Source organism: Scyliorhinus canicula, chromosome 3 (genome assembly GCF_902713615.1).
Source record: "Scyliorhinus canicula chromosome 3, sScyCan1.1, whole genome shotgun sequence".
NCBI lineage: Eukaryota > Metazoa > Chordata > Chondrichthyes > Carcharhiniformes > Scyliorhinidae > Scyliorhinus > Scyliorhinus canicula.
The window spans coordinates 43,734,383-43,753,957 of NC_052148.1; the positions used below are offsets into that span (position 1 = coordinate 43,734,383).

At 48.5% G+C, this 19,575-nt stretch overlaps 1 protein-coding gene across 3 annotated transcripts in view; it reads left to right on the forward strand.

Annotated features, from left to right (window-relative positions):
* The first annotated feature begins 337 nt into the window (after positions 1–337).
* The window catches only part of rnf165a (ring finger protein 165a), a 41,713-nt gene continuing 22,475 nt past the window's right edge, over positions 338–19,575 (forward strand). For 2 of the 3 annotated variants that reach the window (XM_038793388.1, XM_038793389.1), the window contains exons 1-3: positions 338–502; positions 5,498–5,798; positions 7,507–7,632. In XM_038793388.1, coding sequence (XP_038649316.1) covers positions 442–502; positions 5,498–5,798; positions 7,507–7,632 — 488 coding nt within the window. In that variant the 5' untranslated portion in view covers positions 338–441. The remainder of the gene's footprint in view (positions 503–5,497; positions 5,799–7,506; positions 7,633–19,575) is intronic. The other variant, XM_038793390.1, reaches the window with a different exon arrangement.

Here is a 19,575-nt window from a genome sequence, read left to right on the forward strand (position 1 = left end):
CAAACCACACACAACACATTCCACACACACGCACCGTGTGCACACAAAATACACATACAGGCACGTACATACACTAGACACACACACCTATACACACATCACACATACCACACACTTTTACACAAGTTGATGAACACTGACACACAGCTCAGAGGGGAAGGAGTGAAAGTCTGCGTTTATGGGGGAAGGGGGGTGCGCCGCTTGCATGTAGGGGTTGGGAGGGGGTGTCAAGTACAATAGGGTCAGCAGCCCCCGATTGGCTGGCTAGAGTGCCACAGGATATAAAGTCCCTGGATAATGAGTGCTCTTGATTGCCCTGCTGTTCTTTGTATGAGAGGCAGCTGCAGGCACAGCTCCACATTTGAATGTATATAGGGGATTGGAGGGCAGCAGCTCCATGGGCCATCTGTCTCGGCGGCCGTTAGAAACAAAGACTCCAGGATGGTGCTAGTACATGTCGGCTATCTTGTTCTTCCAGTTTTTGGAGCTGTAAGCAGCAGAGGTACTTCCTTCAGGGGAAAGAAATGATCAAAAAAATCTTCTTTTCCCTCCTTTACGTGACAGCCGATATTGTTTCCACTTTTGTTAATCACATTAACTGTGTGTGAGTAATATGTGCCCTCGTGTTAATTTTGCGACACAGCCTAGATTTTCTTTGTAACTGAATTTGTGGAGAAACATTGATTTATAAATCTCAATGCATTCTTGATATTTGTTGACATGAACAGGCAGTGTTAAACCTTGTGAGATACATTAACATCAGACTTTAGGAATTGTGCTCTCTTCGTCTATATTTTTTACCCGAGGAAAATTGTGTGATTTACTTTTAACTACAGAGTTTCTAACACACTTTTCTGTTAGCACATATGTATATGTTTGTATGTAGTGCTGTGTGAAGCGCTATCCTGTGGGTTTTTAGCTGCCTTTGTGCTCTCCTCTGCACAGAGAAGTACCTGCCTTTTTCCCATTGTCGGACACATATTGTTTCTGGTTGTGAGCTCGATTAACTCCATGTGATGTACTAATAGACCAATACTGATCGGATACTATCTTCTTTTTGCTTTTTTTTTACTTTGGTCTGTTTTACTTTCTGTATTTGCGATGAATAATTGTTATGGTTTTTGCACTAATTGAGAACCCTCGATCTATCTGACATGTATCTGTATTTCTGGACTGGCACCTTCTCCATATGTAGCTGTCAGCCTGTTCCAATGTAACGACTCTCGAAAATTCAGTGACTTCTCCCCCTCTTGATTTCCTCCCCACATTTTACGAAGCCGCCGATGGTTAAAAGAACCTCACCAAACGTCGGCGTCCTTTAAATGTGAATCCTGAGGGCTGACAGATTATTGAACAATTCGAAGCTCTTGCCCTCGGCTGAGGTAGTTGCCAACAGGGATTACTCAATCGCGACCATGGCTGGGAACCTGTGGCTGACTATTGCTCTCTTTAACCCAGGAGCACCGAGTCCAATTGCAGAGCACCCGATTCCTGCCCTGAGGGGACTGAAGCTGAGATTGAAGCAGAGAAACTTTCTGACTGCACAGCTGACACCACATGGGGGATTTACACAGTGAATGGCACAGGAGAGCTGGCTTCATTTCACTCTCAGTCTCATCTCCCTGTTTCCCTTTGTTTAACGGCATTCTTGTCTTCTATAATCACAGAGACCGGCACGGTGTGTCGTCATTTTCCTTATTTTGGGGCAGCACGGTGGCACAGTGGTTAGCATTGCTGCCTCACGGCGCCGAGGTCCCATGTTCGACCCCGGCTCTGGGTCACTGTCCGTGTGGAGTTTGCACATTCTCCCCGTGTCTGTGTGGGTTTCGCCCCCACAACCCAAAGATGTGCAGGGTAGGCGGATTGGCCACGCTAAATTCCGCTTAATTGGAAAAAAATGAATTGGGTACTCTAAATTTATATTAAAAAAATAATTTTTTTCCCCCCTTATTTCGTAATCATTTTTGTTATTTAGTTTTAATTTTTTTATTACAAATTTAGAGTACCCCCAATTCTTTTTTTTTCAATTAAGGGGCAATTTAGCGGGGCAAATCCACTTACCCCGCACATCTTTGGGTTGTGGGAGTGAGACCCACGCAGACAGGGGGAGAATGTGCAAACTCCACACGGACAGTAACCCCGGATCAGTGATTGAACCCGGGTCCTCAGCGCCATGAGGCAGCAGTGCTAACCACTACGCCGCCGTGCCGCCCTTTAAGTTTGAATTTTGCAGGTCTTTAATAATAATCTAGTTTGGAATCTCCAGTCATCATCACCATTGTTGTGTTGTGAGGCTCTTTTGGGGATGATGGAGGCGTTTCTGCTTCTTTCTTAATGCCCCATTGGATACCTGCCATGTTGCTGCCAACACGGGGAATTTTCAAACAGCCATCAAGTGAGTCAGTGAGCAGATGCCAAATAATTCCTGTCATGAAACATGAGGGACAGTCTGGTGATCACCCCTCAGGGTTTGATTTTTTTTTCACACTCAAATCTCTTTCTCTCCGTGGCACAGGACAGGAAATGACAGCGCGCGAGGGGCAGGAAATGACATGTTATCTGAGGACAAGGATTGGCACAGGTATTGGGAGAAAGGCACAGTATAGGAAGAAAGGGTTTGGTACAATATGGTGAGGGCAGGGAATGACGCAGGATATATGAGTGGGAAATGCCAGAAGGAGCTTGCCCGCACCTGCTTTCTGCTCCCTATGGAAAGCTGGTACCCTCGCTTTTAGCACAGTGGCTGGAATTATGCATGAGTGTTTTCTGCATCTGGTAAGGATAGGCATGTTTTAAAGGCAGCAGAACAGAAATTAGACCAGGGCCTCTTGTCATTTGGAAGCCATCTCTCGGGCACCCCACCAACTGGAGAGGCCACAGGTTGTGCACAGGTTGTGCAAAAATATGTCAGGGAGCCTCTCAAAAGAATTTACCTATGCTCTCGGGCGTCCACTTTGTAAGGAGGTACATTAAATATTGAAATAAATAACTTAATTGTCTTCTCTTTGTCTTCTCAGCACTCCACCTTGGCCTGAGTCCCCAAGTGGACCCTACCTCTGCCTTTTGACTGATAATCCTATGCCACGTTCATCTGAGAGCTCAAACACATGGAATTCCTGATATAGACAGTACCCATTCTTGCTCTCCACCCCTCATGCCAAAGGCCTTGACAGACAGAGGCTGGCCCTAGTAAGCCCTGTTGGATAATCTGATGCTGAGCTTGTTTTAACAGGCTCCAGCCTCATACACACCTAATGGAGAGGGCCACATATTTTCAAGTTTGTCTGGGTTTAAAAAGTAGCAAACCTAAAGGACCAAGAGCGCTGGGATGTCCTTATCTTAATGGAATTCTGCAGGAAGCCAGTAAAAATCCATCTGCCATTGTGACTGTCTCCATCGAGACTCTGTCACCATCTGTCTCTATCCCCATTCCTCCATTTGCTTCTATTCTTATTTCCAGTGACTATCTCCATTACCAGCTGCCCCCCCCCCCCCCCCCCCCCCCCCCCCCCCAGTGACTGTCTCTATCAGCATCCGTACTCAGCATTGAACAGAGGAACATAGGAGCAGGAGTAGACCATTCGGCCCATCAAGCCCTCTCAATCATGGTTGATCTTTGACCGCAACGCCACTTTCATAGAACATAGAACAGTACAGCACAGAACAGGCCCTTCGGCCCTCGATGTTGTGCCGAGCAATGATCACCCCACTCAAACCCACGTATCCACCCTATACCCGTAACCCAACAACCCCCCCCCCCCCTTAACCGTACTTTTTTAGGACACTACGGGTAATTTAGCATGGCCAATCCACCTAACCCGCACATCTTTGGACTGTGGGAGGAAACCGGAGCACCCGGAGGAAACCCACGCACACACGGGGAGAACGTGCAGACTCCGCACAGACAGTGACCCAGCCGGGAACTGAACCTGGGACCTGGGACCCTGGAGCTGTGAAGCATTTATGCTAACCACCATGCTACCGTGCTGCCCTAATTTCACATTGTATCCCTTCATGTCTTTGGCACCTAGGAATCTATTGATCTCTGCTTTGAACATACTCAACGATTGAGCCTCCACAGCCCTCGGGGGTAGAGAATTCCAAAGGTTTACCCTCTTATGGAAGAAATTCTTCCTAATCTTGGTCCTAAATGTTCAACCTCTTAATCTGAGACTGTGTCCCAGGGTTGTAGACACCGACTCCCCCACCAACCAGGGGAATAATCCTTGCTGCATCTCCCCTATCGAGCCCTGTAAGAATCCTGTGCACTTCTCAATGAGGTTACTTCCCTAAATTAAAGAGTATGTAAAAAGGTTAGTGAAGACAAATGGGGACCCAAAGCAGGCAGAGAATGGAGAATTTACAAAGGAAATGGCAAAGAAATTAAACAAATATTTTTTTCTGTCCTCACGGAGGAAAATTCAAAAAGCTTCCCTAGATAATGGGGGGGGGGGGGGGGGGGGGGGGGGCAAGGAACTAGGAAGACTGAGGACTGAAAGAAATTAGTATTAGTAAAAAAGTAGCACTGGAGAAATTAATGGGATTGACAGTTGATAAATCCCCTGGACCTGATGACTTTCAATTCAAGTCCCACACAAGAGATTAGTCAGCAAATTGAGAGCTTGTGGGATTGGGAGTATACACTGGCATGGATTGGGAATTGGTTAACCGACAGGAAATGGAATCGAGATAAATAGATCATTCTCAGGTTGGCAGGTTGTGATTTGTGAGGTGCCGTAAGGTTCAGTGCTCGGGCAACGGCTATTCTTAATCAGATACAAATGGGTACAAGTGACCCACCTGTATCTTCCTGCCAGCACGGGCCGTGTACCTTGCTGCTGTCGGCGGCAGGGGATCGGAGCACCGGAGGCGCCATTCCCATTTTTAGGCTCACGTTTGAATCTCTGCGGGATTGGGAAACCTGCTACCGGCGGAGGGTAGCGGAGAATCCATCCCAGTATCTATGTGGCCTGGCGTTGCACTGTGTAAAAAGCTCCTGTAAAAATCCTTGAAGCATTTGACCGGTCGGCACTATATAAATATAAGTTGCTGTTGTTGAATGTGGATTGGAGGAGGAGGAACAGAGGTTCTCAATGTTGGTTTGCAGTTTCTCCATATTCACATCTCCATTTCTTGAGCTTTTTGAATACATTTTTGTGTTTTCTTACAATGGATTACGGAATACTACTTTAGTAATTGAGATTTCTAGGTGGAAATATAGGAAATTAGGCTCTGTTGTCAGGAACTCCCATCTAGAGTGGGATAGTTGCTAAACCTTCATCTAATACCTTGAATGCCTGTTAGGTTCTCCCAATCTCCAAACTTGGTGGAATAGCCAGGCGACCAGTGTGAATGACCATTGTAACCATTTATGCCATTATTTCTGCCCTTCAGATGAAGCCACCACCCCCACGCGCACCATCATCACAGATGTCCACAGGTGAACGTGTCAGCCAGAATGGTAATGCTACAATAATGGTACTTCTTAACTCCGCAGGTGCCCCTTTCGTAAGGTCACAGCATTCTCATGCCACTTCCTGCAGACAACTTCACCTCTCTCATCAACCCGAGTTTCCACTGTCTCACTCTGTCCAATCACAGCCAGGCCTGAGCAGCCAACTGACGTCATCACACCAGCACACCACGGCCTCCTTGCCGCTGCAGCAACCTTTGACGTCTTTGCCAAGCCCACAGTTCCAGGATGTCCCTGCATTCTTACCTCAGTCATTACACCAGCAATATCTCTTGCACCAGCAGTTGCTTGAGGCCCAGCAGCGAAGGTTGTTGTCGTTCCCCAGGTACGTGAAAGCCATTGATGACCAATGATGTTGCGTCTGTTGAAATAGCAAAACTGTTGCCGACAAATGTGCAGGGTGTCCCCTCAGTGGCTCTGTGAGTGGGGTGCAGTAATGAGGCGTACAGAGCAAGCAGGTTCCAGGGTGGCTTATGTCTGACTGAGCTGATCTTACCCTGGTCAACGGCACAGGTGGCTCATGGGGGGGTGGTCAAATATGTCCGCTTTCTCAGTTGAGGTCAACTCCTTGAATCGTTTGCCAGTGCTCACTGCGAGATTATGCATAAAAAAATGGTTATTTCTATGAGGTACCAGAAGACAGTGGGGAAAACTAGGCCCGTTTTCAATGACTTTCTAATTCGAAATGGGTGGATAACTGAAAATGAGATGGAGGGTGGAAACCATTCGTCAAGGAGCCACGGCACAGAATTCCCTTGTAATTTGGAACGAAGATGAGAGAAGCTGCAAAGATAACGAGGTGTAGAAAACAAAAAAAAAAACAAAATCACACCAATGTAGGAATAAGTGCTCTTCTAAGATTGGGATTGGGGGGGTGGGGAGGAAGCACAGAAGCCACTTTGCACACAGCAAGATTCCACAAACAGCAATCTGACCAGTTTATCTGCTCTGGTGATTTGGATTGCTTTCAAGGTTGAGATTGACACTGGGATCTGAAGTGGAAAAGTGTTCTATTTATCTGTTATTTACCGGTTATTATCGTCCAAATTTATAAGGATAATTATTTTTTTAAAGTTAAAAATAAAGCCAGAGGACGATTTTTGAAAAAGCTTTAAGTTCCAAATTATGCTGTGGAATTAATCTTTAAATTGTGCTATAGAATACCAGAGATTGAAAGATGATCTGTTGTTTAACCAATTAAAATAGAATAACAGACAGCGGAGTATTAGATAAGCAGATTAAGTTTTTGCCTGTGGTAACTCCTGATTATATAAAGCTTCTACGTCTGCGCATGTTAAAATCTTCAATCATAGGGCTATATTGAAGCTGCAGTCCATTGAGTAATTTGTGACATTTTCTGTTTTTTTGTCGGATATTTGATGAATTTGATACTTAACTGAGGCCAGGGATGCAGTGCTGGAGAATGGACAGCTACAATATTGTGTCTCTCTCCACTTAGTGCCAGAGCTGGAATTCCTGGCAGGGCGCAGAATAAACTCCCCCCAGTCCTGGCTCTCAATACACTTTAAATCCCAACCCCAAAAAAACTATTTAACCACCCAAATGCCAGACAGACCAATAGAATCCTTCCACTGCAGAAGGAGGCCATTCGGCCCATCGAGATTGCACTGACCCTCTGAAAGAGCACCTTACCTAGGCCCACTCCCCCCCCCTGTCTTATCCCCGTAACCCCACCTAACCTGCACATCATTGAACGATCTGCTATCCTATCCTTTCTTGGTTGAAAATGCCCAAATTCTCATGTTCAGGCCCATAACAAGTTGGAGAAATAAATCTATCCATTGGTTTGTGTTTCCACCAAACCAAGGCTCCAGACATATAAGGACAATTTTTCTAAACACCTCATGCCACCCAATCCATGATGTGCTTGATATTTTCTTTCAATATGATTCATTTTTCGGGGTAGATGTCGATGGTTGAGCTTTGGGTAAATTCACTTAGGCCTTCCTGAGTGGTTCTGTTCTGACCTTTCTCCCCACAACTTTCTCCAACTTTGTTGTGTTGCTTTGTAGACGGACTCAGGAAAGGGCCCCCCCTTACCCCCATCGTCTACGGCCAGGCTTTGACTTCAGCAATCATGTCCATCCTGCTTCAGCAGTGGGAGTACAGCCCAGGTACCTAACTGAAGGCACTGACTGGTAAGTCCTGGGCATGCTTCACAGTCCATATTGGATTGGTTCTGTTAAAGCTGGAGGTGAATCAATACTAGTTCCTGTGCTGGAAGTCAGGGAACAAAGTGTTGACATTGCCTTAATATCGTAATTTTCTGTCCTCTGATCCAACATAAAATTTTGTGATGAACGAGGAATGGAAATTCTTATACAAATGCCGATGCATTCACATCCATTCCTCTGCCTGTTATTTTAGTGCAATTGCCAAAACAACAGATTAATTCAAAAAAGGCCAGAAAAATCATACAAGTGCACGGTGGCACAGTGGTTATCACAGCAGCAGGGTCCCGGGTTCAATTCCAGCCTTGGGTGACTGTCTGTGTGGATTCTGCATGCTCACCCAATGCCTGGGTGAGTTTCTTCCGGGTGGTCCGGTTTCCTCCCACAGTCCAAAGATGTGCAGGTCAGGTGGATTGGCCATGATCGATGCGTGAGGGAGTGAGCCTGGGTAGAGTGCTCTTTTGGAAGGTTGGTGCAGGCTCAATGGGCTGAATGGCTTCCTTCTGCACTGTAGAGATTCTATGGATTCAGCATTCCTATTATATTATCGGATAGCTCAATTTCCAGGCTTTTTCTTAATTCTTTCACAGGATACCAGGGGCTGGTTTTGCACTGGGCTAAATCGCTGGCTTTGAAAGCAGACCAAGGCAGGCCAGCAGCACGGTTCAATTCCCGTACCAGCCTCCCTGAACAGGCGCCGGCCGGAATGTGGCGACTAGGGGCTTTTCACAGCCTACTTGTGACAATAAGCAATTTTTCATTTCATTTTTCATTTCATATGGGTTTCGTTGGCTAGGCCAGCATTTATTTTCCATTCCCTAATTGCCCTTGAGGAGGCGGCGGTGAGCCATCTTCTTAAACCTACAGTCCTTGTAGTCTAGGTGAAATCATAGAAGGTTTATGGCACAGAAAGACGCCACTTGGTTCATCGTGCATGGTTTGGCCAAAAAATGAGCCATCCAACTGATCGCACTTTCCAGGATTTGCTCTGTAGCATTCCAGGTTAATCTTCCAGCAATCACTTTATATCTCTGTATGTCCCCTAGTCACTGACCTCTCTGCTAAAATAAGTATTCTCTTGTTAGTTTCTTGTTGCCCCACAAAGAGAAAAGCTATGATGGTGCCCACACTCTGGATTCTTGTAAAACACGATGAGAGCTTTATTAAGGGCATTGCTCAATACTGTCAAGATGGTAACTCCCAAAGCCGCGCAAACACTCTGCTGACATCACTACACATCATGTGACGCATAATCAGCACAAATGTATTCTCAGGTACATAACACCCCTTCCTCTTTACTTTATCAGTCCAATGGCAATGATTAACATTTATACAACAGATCCACTGATACGTTATTTCTATACATATATACAGTTCAATAAGACAGTGTCTGTGGAGAACAGCTCTTCCTTTTTGGTAGAATTTGGTGTTGAACTTGGCTACTTGCGACCTCAGAATTGTCCTGATTCTTTTCTGTAGATGGTACTTCTTGCATAACTATTTCAGTATCTGTTACTACACTATTCAGAAACAGAACCTGAACTCTGGGGGCGATTCTCCAATATGGAGCCCAAGTGTTCGCGCCGTCGTGAACGCCGTCGCGTTTCATGACGGCACAAACCAGGCCCGGGCACGACGGATTCTGGCCCCCCACAGGGGGCCAGCACGGCGCTGGAGCGGTTCACGCCGCTCCAGCCTCCTTACACGGCGCCAAATGGGCGGGGGACTTCTTACGCGCGCCGGCCCCGACCCAACATGAGGTCGGTGTTCAGGGTCCGGCTGCATCAGAAAGTAGGCCCTGGGGGGAGAGGCTGGGCCCGCCGATTGGTGGGCCCCGTTCGCGGGCCAGACCCCATCACAAGCCCTGCCCCCTCCGGTGAAGGACCCCCTCCCCCCCCTCCCCCACAGGCCGCCCCGCCGACCGTTCCCGCAGAGTTCCCGCTGGCAGCGACCAGGGGTGAACGGCGCCGGCAGGACTCTGTCGTATCGGCGCGGCTGCTCGGCGCATCCGGGCCGGAGAATCTGGTTCCAGCGGCCCGCAGCCAGCGCCGCACCAAACGCGCCGCCGCAAATGACGCCGATTCTCTGCACCTCAGAGAATCGCGCGCCGGCGTTGGGGAGTCGTGGCACAGTTGCGCCGATTCTCCGGCCTGGCGCGGGCTCAGAGAATCGCCACCTATGTCTCTAGTCTCCGTTCCAAACTATAGCTCTTCAGATCAACTCCAGTCATAGAGTGTAGTGAATCTTCGAACACCTTTCCATACCGCTTCAGAAGTTGCATGTTTCTCCTTGAATTCAATAATTGAATGCCTGCTTCCCAGTTAATCCTAATCAGTCAGTCATGTTCTGCCAAACAGAGCAGGAAAGTTTCCATGGACAATGTTAAGAGGCAACTTTGCCGTCTGCTCATTTGCTTCCACTTTAACCACAATGCATTATTTTAATTCATAGAAACTCTTCAGTGTAGAAGGAGGCCATTTGGTCCATCGAGTCCATTGTACGACCTCTTCAGTGTATATCCTCAGCATCACATTTGACGGTTTAAAAGGCAAATGTTTCAGCTTTTAATGCTAAATTGTCTCAGGTATTAGCGATACCACTGTGCCCGTATCCATTCCATTTTCATTTCATGACCTTCAAGTTTTGGATATGCTCAAAAACACTGTTGCTCTCCCCACATTTTAAAAAAAAATCTTTATTCGGGTATTTGCAAGTTTTTATAATAACAACAATAATGAAATGAAAAATGAAAATCGCTTATTGTCACGAGTCGGCTACAATGAAGTTACTGTGAGAAGCCCCTAGTCACCACATTCTGGCGCTGTTTGGGGAGGCCAGTACGGGAATTGAACCGGCTGCTGGCCTGCCTTGGTCTGCTTTAAAAGCCAGCTATTTAGCCCTGTGCTAAACCAGCCCCCTGCTAAGTGACATAAACATGGTACAATAAACTTTTCCACCCCATCACAACCTTCACATACCCCAACCATAAAACAACAATCCGGCCCTCTCTGCCCCCCCCCCCCCCCCCCCCCCCCCACCCCCGCCTTTGGAATTCTGCTTCTGCTGACACTTTAATTTTCCCTGAGAAAGTTGACAAACTGCTGCCACCTCCGGGTGAACCCAACCATTGACCCTCTTGAGGAAGACTTTATTTTCTCGAGACTGAGAAACCCAGCCATGTCACTAACCCAGGTCTCTACACTCGGGGGCTTCGAGTCCCTCCACATTAACAAGATCCGTCTCCGGGCTACCAGGGAGGCAAAGGCCAAGGCATCTGCCTGTTTTGCCCCCTGAACTCCCGGCTCCTCCGACACTCCAAAGATCGCCACCTTTGGACTCAGCACCACCCATGTTTAAGTACCCATTGCCTTAGCAAAACCCTGCCAAAGCCCTCTAAGCTTCGGGCATGCCCAAAACATGTGGACATGATTTGCTGGGCTTCCCGCGCACCTCGCACACCTGTCCTCTACCCCGAAAAAGTTGCTCATCTGGGCCACCATCATGTGTGCCTGATGGACTACCTTGAATTGTATCAGACTAAGCCTGGCACATGATGAGGAGGTATTAACCCTGCTTAGGGCATCCGCCCAACGACCCGCCTCTATCTCTCCTCCTAGCTCGTCCTCCCACTTGCCCTTAAGCTCCTCCACCGGAGATTCCTCCGCCTCCGAAAGCTCCTGGTAAATATCCGATACCTTCCCCTCTCCCACCCAGGTGCTGGAGACCACTCTGTCCTGTATCCCCTGTGGCGGCAGCAGCGGAAAGGCCGGAACCTGCCTTCTCAGGAAGTCTCGCACCTGCAGATACCTAAACCTGTTCCCTGCTGGCAATTCAAATTTATCCTCCAAGGCTTTCAAGCTGGAGAAGCTCCCGTCTATAAATATATCTCCCATCCTCCTAATTCCTGCCCTTTGTCATCTCCGGAACCCACCATCTAGCCTACCCGGTACAAACCGATGATTATTATAAATCGGGGTCCAAACCAATGCTCCCTCCACTCTTTTATATCTCTTCCACTGCCCCAGATTCTCAGAGCGGCGACCACCACTTGACTTGCGGAGTATCGGGCCAGCGAGAACGGAAGAGGTGCCGTTATCAGTGCTCCCAAACTGGTATCTTTGCATGACGCCGCCTCCATCCACTCCCACACCGACCCCTCCCCCACTACCCACTTCCTAATCATGGCTATATTAGCCACCCAGTAGTAATTGCAGAAGTTCGGCAGCGCCAACCCACCCTCCCCCCGACTGCACTCCAGCAACACTTTCTTCACTCGCGAGGTTTTATCCACCCACACAAAGCCCAAAATAACCTTATTCACCCGCTTGAAAAAGGCTTTGGGATGAAGATGGGGAGGCACTGAAAGTCTAACAGAAATCTGGGGAGAACCATAATTTTCACAGTTTGTACCCTCCCCGCCAATGATAGTGGGAGGATGTCCCATCTCTTAAAGTCTTCTTCCATTTGTTCTACGAGCCGGGATAGGTTTAACTTATGCAGTGCCTCCCATTCCCGGGCCACCTGGATTCCCAGATATCGAAGCTCCTTCCTACTGTAGTGATGTGCATCACTGTAAATACACAAGGGGTTAATGTAAATACATGTAGACTAGCTGGACACTAGAGGGAGCACCAGAGACATGACACACAGACACTCATCCAATAAAACAGTTAGATAGGACACAACCAATGGGCATTCACGATACACACAGAGGTGACACGACCACAGGAGGGCATTACACCAACTCATATATATAGGACACCACACACATGATCTGCCTCTTTCCAGTGGAGACAGTCAGTGAGTACAGACACGGGGTTGATTCAATATCACTCCCACCACGTGGATTGTAGCAGACTGGTTAGTCAGTCTGGGTAGCTATAGTAGGATTAACAGTAGTGTCGAACCCGAGTAATAGAAGTGTAAATAGTTTAATAAACGTGTTGAAGTTACGTCCACGTCTGAACCTTCCTTTGTCAAGTGCACCACAAGGAAGCCGCTTATGCTACACATAGAGCATAACAAGACATGGTACCAGAGTGAACAGTTTCAATCCATATAGTTATAACTCAGCATACAACGACAACCAGCAAAAATACCCAGGCGAGATGTTCGAGATCGCGGTTCCGCAGCAACTCCAGTGCCACAGCGATTTCCGCGAAAACTGGTGGGCGTTCCGGCAAAGGTTTGAAATCTTGCTGGTAGCAGCCGACCTACAAGACGTGGCCGATGCTGAAAAGACAGAGCTTCTACTCACCATTGCCGGTGCCAGAGCAGAAGAAATCTTAAAAAAATTTAACTTCTCAAAAAATCAACACAGAAGCAACTTCCAGGCAGTCCTGGACAAATTTGGCAAATACTGTGAGGAAAACACAATCCAACCAGCAAGAAAAGGTAAGAGGAACGCCAGTACTTACCACGAGGCCGAGATCCCGGAGCAGAGAACAATTTTGATTGGCGGCCATCTTTCTAAAGGAACTGCACGTGCGTAGTTCCACGAGAAGCGCGCAGAACGGGAAGGTCCGTTTGTGCATGCGCAATCGCGAAAACGACCCCCGGTACAGGAACAGCATGCGCAAACGCTTCCTACGTCTGAGGTCACATGCTTCATGATGTCAGAGGCCCCGGACCACGCCCATTTAAAGGGGAAATGTCCCAAATCAAAGAAAAAATCTCTTAAAACTGTAAAACAACCCTCTTCCACCTGGAAAGACAGGACAATGTCTCAAATTGAACCAGAAAATGACATTTACCTCCAAAGAACCCTGCAACAAGCCATTACCTACGTCCAAACCGATGATTCCAACTTTGAATACTTCGATATCGACCTTCATATTTTCTCTGGACATCGCGAGCCCAATGCCAGCTCCGACGCAGACAGTGATGATATGGTCCTAGAAGACTACGACTCGGACAAAGGTTTCATCATTAGAAATGGCGACCCCCGTACTGAATCCAACGCAGACGCGGATTCATTCTTCGGATTTGAGGATCTTCAGCCCAGCATCTACGACATCCCGACTCGTGAGCGCAGGATTATGCTGCGGCCTGAAACCAAGAGACAGAGAGCGGTACAAGCCCAGAGAGAGCGGCCTGCTGCCACACAGAGAGTGGTCCACGCATCGCTAAGGGTTCCCGACTCCACGATAGACATGCAAGACTCCACCGCAGTCCTTGCATGAACAGGAAGCGACTTCAGTGTCACAAGCCTCCACAGCGAGCTCGTGGACAGACTCCACGATCGCAGAAACGCAAGACTCCAGAGTGCAGTCCTTGCACGAACAAGAAGTGACTCGAGTGACACAAGCCTCCACAGCGAGCTTGTGGACAGACTCCACGATAGAAGCAACGCAAGACTCCACAGCGCAGTCCTTGCAGGAACAAGACCATGAGGGTCTAGCAACCTCCTCTGACCAACTAGCAGCAGATGATGCAAGTCTGCCATGGTCAAGTAAACAGCAAGAAGATTATGACAGTCTACCATGCTCCAGTGCACAGCAGGACAACCATGACTGTCTATCATGCTCCAGTGCAGAACAAAGCGACAGTGACAGTCCAAGACCAAATGAATTACAACAGCAAGACAATGACGGTCCACCCACATTGTTTGCGCCACCAGATGAAGACTCTGACAATTTACCCAACCCAAATGAACAACAAGAAGCTGCTGAGGCTCTACCCACTGTATGTGAGACGAGTGACGACAGCATCACACTTCCTATGCAAGATATGCAAAGTGACAGACCTCAGCTAGTGTGTACAGAGGCACTCGACAATCACAGCGAGACGACTGGTGACTCCGGTGACACCACGATACTTCCAACCTCATTCGCTCGAGCCTCTCCACAAGTAAATGCATTCCTGCATGTTCCAACGCCAGACGTGCAGCTTCAAGAAATCTCAGCTGACTCCAGTGAACCTGCTAAGACTCCGGACGGGGAGCACCGACAAACCACAACTGACTCAGGTGACACAAACCAGACTCCGGACGGGGAGCATCAACAAACCAATACTGACTCAGGTGAAACAGACCAGACTCCAGATGGGGAGCAACCAAACGGCGACTCTGATTCTCGTAAGCCGGGCTTTACTCCAGACAGGGAGTGCCGCAAACTCAGTGATGGCACGCTCAGGGTGACAGCAGATGCCACAACGACAGGAGATGGATCACTTGACAATTACACTGGGTCAGTATTAACAAGTAGTGGCTACAGTCCAAGAGGAATACACCAATATTCACCACAGCTCTATCCTTCCAAGCCATACCCACACATTTTTTCCACACCAGCAGTGCAGCCAATAACAGGTTATGCTGGACAAACCCAGTATTCAGGCATGCAGCAGCCAGCAGTCTATGCAGCATCTTCTCAAACAGACCAGCACACTACGGATTGCCCACTAATGGAATCAAGACCTAAGGAGGACTACCGCAAGCGCAATCTGCACTACAGACTGGATGCCTTAGTTACAGCCCAGGATTTGCTGCACTCCAGCCTGGCCAGACGGCATATTCCTATCAGATGCAAGGTTCTAGTCTCGCACCATCACCGGGTATTTATGCGAGCAGCGATTCTGTTTCCAATTCGACAAGCTTCACCAGTTCTCATCAGGATCACCCTTCCTACACAGCGTTTGGCCAGAACTAGTATGTACAGTATTTTCCAGCTTCAACATATGGCACATACATGAATGATACTGTTGATGGTACCTCTTCAACACCAACACCTTATCAGCTACAAGATGCCATCCAACATCACCATCACAAACATCGAAAAAAGAAGGGACTCCAAATCAGACAGCAAAGTGATTTGACCACTTCTTGGCTCCTGTTGCACAGGGACGTTGATGGCGTTCATAACCAAGAGAGACATTTGACCATGATGATTGATGGTTTTTGGACTCACACGAATGATGTGGACTTATTGTTTCATCACTGTTCCCATGACTTGTATATACCTTAACTTATCTACCTGTTTTGTGTTCAATGTTCTTAAAGTGTACAGAAAATATGTAACATATAAAAAAGGGGGGATGTGGTGATGTGCATCACTGTAAATACACAAGGGGACACTTGAGGGAGCACCAGAGACATGACACACAGACACTCATCCAATTGAACAGTTAGATAGGACACGACCATTGGCATTCACGGTACACACAGAGGTGACACGACCACAGGAGGGCATTACACCAACCCATATATAAAGGACACCACACACATGATCTGCCTCTTTCCAGTGGAGACAGTCAGTGAGTACAGACACAGGGTTGATTCAATATCACTCCCACCACGTGGATTGTAGCAGACTGGTTAGTCAGTCTGAGTAGCTATAGTAGATTATCATCATAGAATTTACAGTGCAGAAGGAGGCCATTCGGCCCATCGAGTCTGCACCGGCTCCTGGAAAGAGCACCCTACCCAAGGTCAACACTTCCACCCTATCCCCATAACCCAATAACCCCACCCAACACTAAGGGCAATTTTGGACACTAAGGGCAATTTATCATGGCCAATCCACCTAACCTGCACATCTTTGGACTGTGGGAGGAAACCGGAGCACCCGGAGGAAACCCACGCACACATGGGGAGGATGTGCAGGCTCCGCACAGACAGTGACCCAAGCCCGAATCGAACCTGCGACCCTGGAGCTGTGAAGCAATTGTGCTATCCACAATGTGCCCAAAGTAGGATTAACAGTAGTGTCGAACCCGAGTAATAGAAGTGTAAATAGTTTAATAAACGTGTTGAAGTTATCTCCATGTCTGAACCTTCCTTTGTCAAGTGCACCACAAGGAAGCCGCTTATGCTACACCTAGAGCATAACAAGACACCTACCATTCTAAGCGGCAGCTCTCCCAGTCTCTCCTGTCCTCTTGCCTGGATCGCAAACATCTCTTTTCCCCCATGTTGAATTTATACCCCGAAAAATGACGCAATTCCCCAAGGATCTGCATAACTTCCCCCACCCCCTCCAATGGGTCTGAAATATACAAGAGCAGGTTGTCTGCGAAAAGCGAGACCTGGTGTTCCACCCCCCACCCCCCCAACCCACCCACCCACCGCACCAGTCCTTTCCAATTCTTAGAGGCTCTTAACGCCATGGCCAACGGCTCCATGGCCAGAGCAAACAATAACGGGGAGAGGGGGCACCCTTGCCTCGTTCCTTGGTGTAGTTTAAAATACCTCGACCTCAGCCGGTTCGTACGCACACTGGCTACTGGTGCCTGATAGAGCAACAGCACCCAGTCAATGAAGCCCTCACCAAACCCAAACCTTCCCAGCGTCTCCCACAGGTAATTCCACTCCACCCACCAAAAGCATTCTCCACATCCATCGCTACCACCACCTCCGCCTCCTCCTTCTGAGGGCATCATAATAACATTTAAAAGCCTTCAAACATTGGCCTCGAGTTGCCTGCCCTTTACAAATCCCGTCTGGTCTTCCCCTATCACCCCCAGGACACAATCCTCTACCCTTGTGGCCAGTATCTTAGCCGACAGTTAGGCATCCACATTCAGTAGAGAAATTGGCCTGTATGACCCGCATTGCTCCGGATCCTTTCCCCTTCTCGATGAAATCGAGGCCTGCCACATTGTTGGGGGGAGGACTCCCTTCTCTCTTGCTTTGTTAAATGTCCTCACCAGCAGTGGGCTCAATATCTCTGAAAACGTCTTATAGAATTCCACCAGGTAGCCGTCAGGCCCCGGGGCCTTGCCCGACTGCATGCCCTTCAGCCCCTCAATTATTTCCTCAATTTCAATTGGGGCGTGGGGACTCGCGATTTTTGGAGTTGCGGTAGAGCCGGGAGTGCAGGAGGCGAAAGAGGCCGGTGTCCTGGCCTTTGCGTCCCTAGTAGCCCGTCGAAGGATTCTGCTACAGTGGAAGGATGCAAGGCCCCCAAGTGTGGAGACCTGGATCAGTGACATGGCGGGATTTATAAAACTGGAAAGGGTCAAATTTGCCCTGGGAGGATCAATACAAGGGTTCTATAAACGATGGCAGCCTTTTCTGGACTTCCTGGGGGGGGGGGGTTCCTTATTGTAGTGTCTATTCTGTAACTTTATATTGTGTTCATTTGCGTTGTTAAAAAGCTGTGTTGTTCATGGAGGTGGGGCGAATGTTTATGATTGTTAATATTATTGTTATTTTTGGTATTTTACTATGGTGCTTTATTGTTGTATAAATTCAAAATTTTTCAATAAACATTATTTCAAAAAAAACAAAAAACAAAAACAAAATTTCAATTGGGGCTCCCAGCCCTTCCACCAGATCCTCATCCACCCTCGGGAACCTCAACTGACCCAAAAACTGCCTCATCCTCTCCACCCCAGCCAGGGGTTCCGACTCATGTAATTTGCTGTTAAACATTTGATTCACCCCCACTGGGTCCAGGACCGTAGTCCCACCTCTACTGTTTACTCTCCCTATCTCCCTGGCCGCCTCCCTTTTTCTGAGCTGGTGCGCTAACATTCTGCTTGCCTTTTCCCTGTACTCATAAATCGCCCCCCTTGCCTTCCTCAACTGTTCCACTGCTTTCCCTGTGGTCAACAGCCCAAACTCCACCTGTAACCTCTGCCGCTCCCTCAGTAGCCCCGCATCCGGGACCTCCGAGTATCTCCTGTCCACCTGGAGTATCTCCTCAACTAACCTATCCCTCTCAGCCCATTTTGCCTTTTCTCTGTGGGCCTGTATCGAGATTAATTCCCCTCTGACTGCTGCCTTCAAAGCTTCCCAAACCGTTGCTGCAGAGACCTCCCCCGTGTCATGTGTCATTTGTTTCCAGGTAGTTTTGGATGGACTTGATCACCCGCCCACAGATCGCTTCGTCCGCTAACAACCTCACATCCAGCCTCCATGGCGGGCGTTGTCCTCTCTCCAAACTAACCCGTAGATCCACCAAATGTGGGGCATGATCCGACACTGCGATTGCCGAGCACTCAGTATCCACCACCCCCGGTATTAGAGCCCTGCTCAGAACAAAAATGTTTTTGGGTCAGTTGAGGTTGAGTTGAGTATACCTTGTGGACGTGGGAGAAAAAAGAAAATTCCTTCGCCCTTGGCCGTGCAAACCTGCATGGGTCTATTCCCCTCATCTATTCCATAAACTCCTTCAATTCCTTTGCAGCGGCTGGCACCCTCCCTGTCCTGGATTTTGACCGGTCCAATTCCGGATCAATGATTGTATTAAAATCTCCTCCCATGATCAAGTTATGTGACCCTAAGTCTGGGATCTTACCTAACACCCACCTCATAAATTCCACATTCCATATGTTCACGAGTACAACCTGCACCCCCTCCAGCTTCCCACTCACCATTATGTACCGACCCCCCCCCCCCATGTCTGACACAGTCCTCCCTGCCTCAAATGCCACTTGTTTATTGATCAAGATCACTATCCCCCTGGTCTTTGAGTCCAGCCCTGAGTGGAATACTTGGCCGACCCACCCCTTTCTCAATCTAGTCTGGTCTGAAACATTTTGGTGTATCTCTTGTAACATTGGCCCGTCCACCTTCAGCCCCCTCAAATGCACAAACACGCGAGCCCTCTTGACCGGCCCATTCAACCCTCTAACGTTCCATGTAATCAGCTTGGTCGGGGGGCTTCCCCCCCCCCCCCCCCCCATCTCCTGCCGACTAGTCATCACCCTTTTTAGGCCAGAGCCCAGCTCGCGCCCCCGGCCTCCTTGAGCCCCGCCTCGGGCATTCACCGCCCCAACCTCCCATTTGTCCCCTAGTAACAGTTCCTCCCCTGTCAGCAAAGCAGATACCCCCCCCCCCCCCCCCCGGCTGCCTCCCCCCTGGTAACAGCACCATGAACCCAACCCCCCATATCAAGCTCCAGCTTAACATCTGCTCACCCCCCACTGTGCTTCCGTGAGTCAGCTCCCTCCCATGGCACCAAACACTTG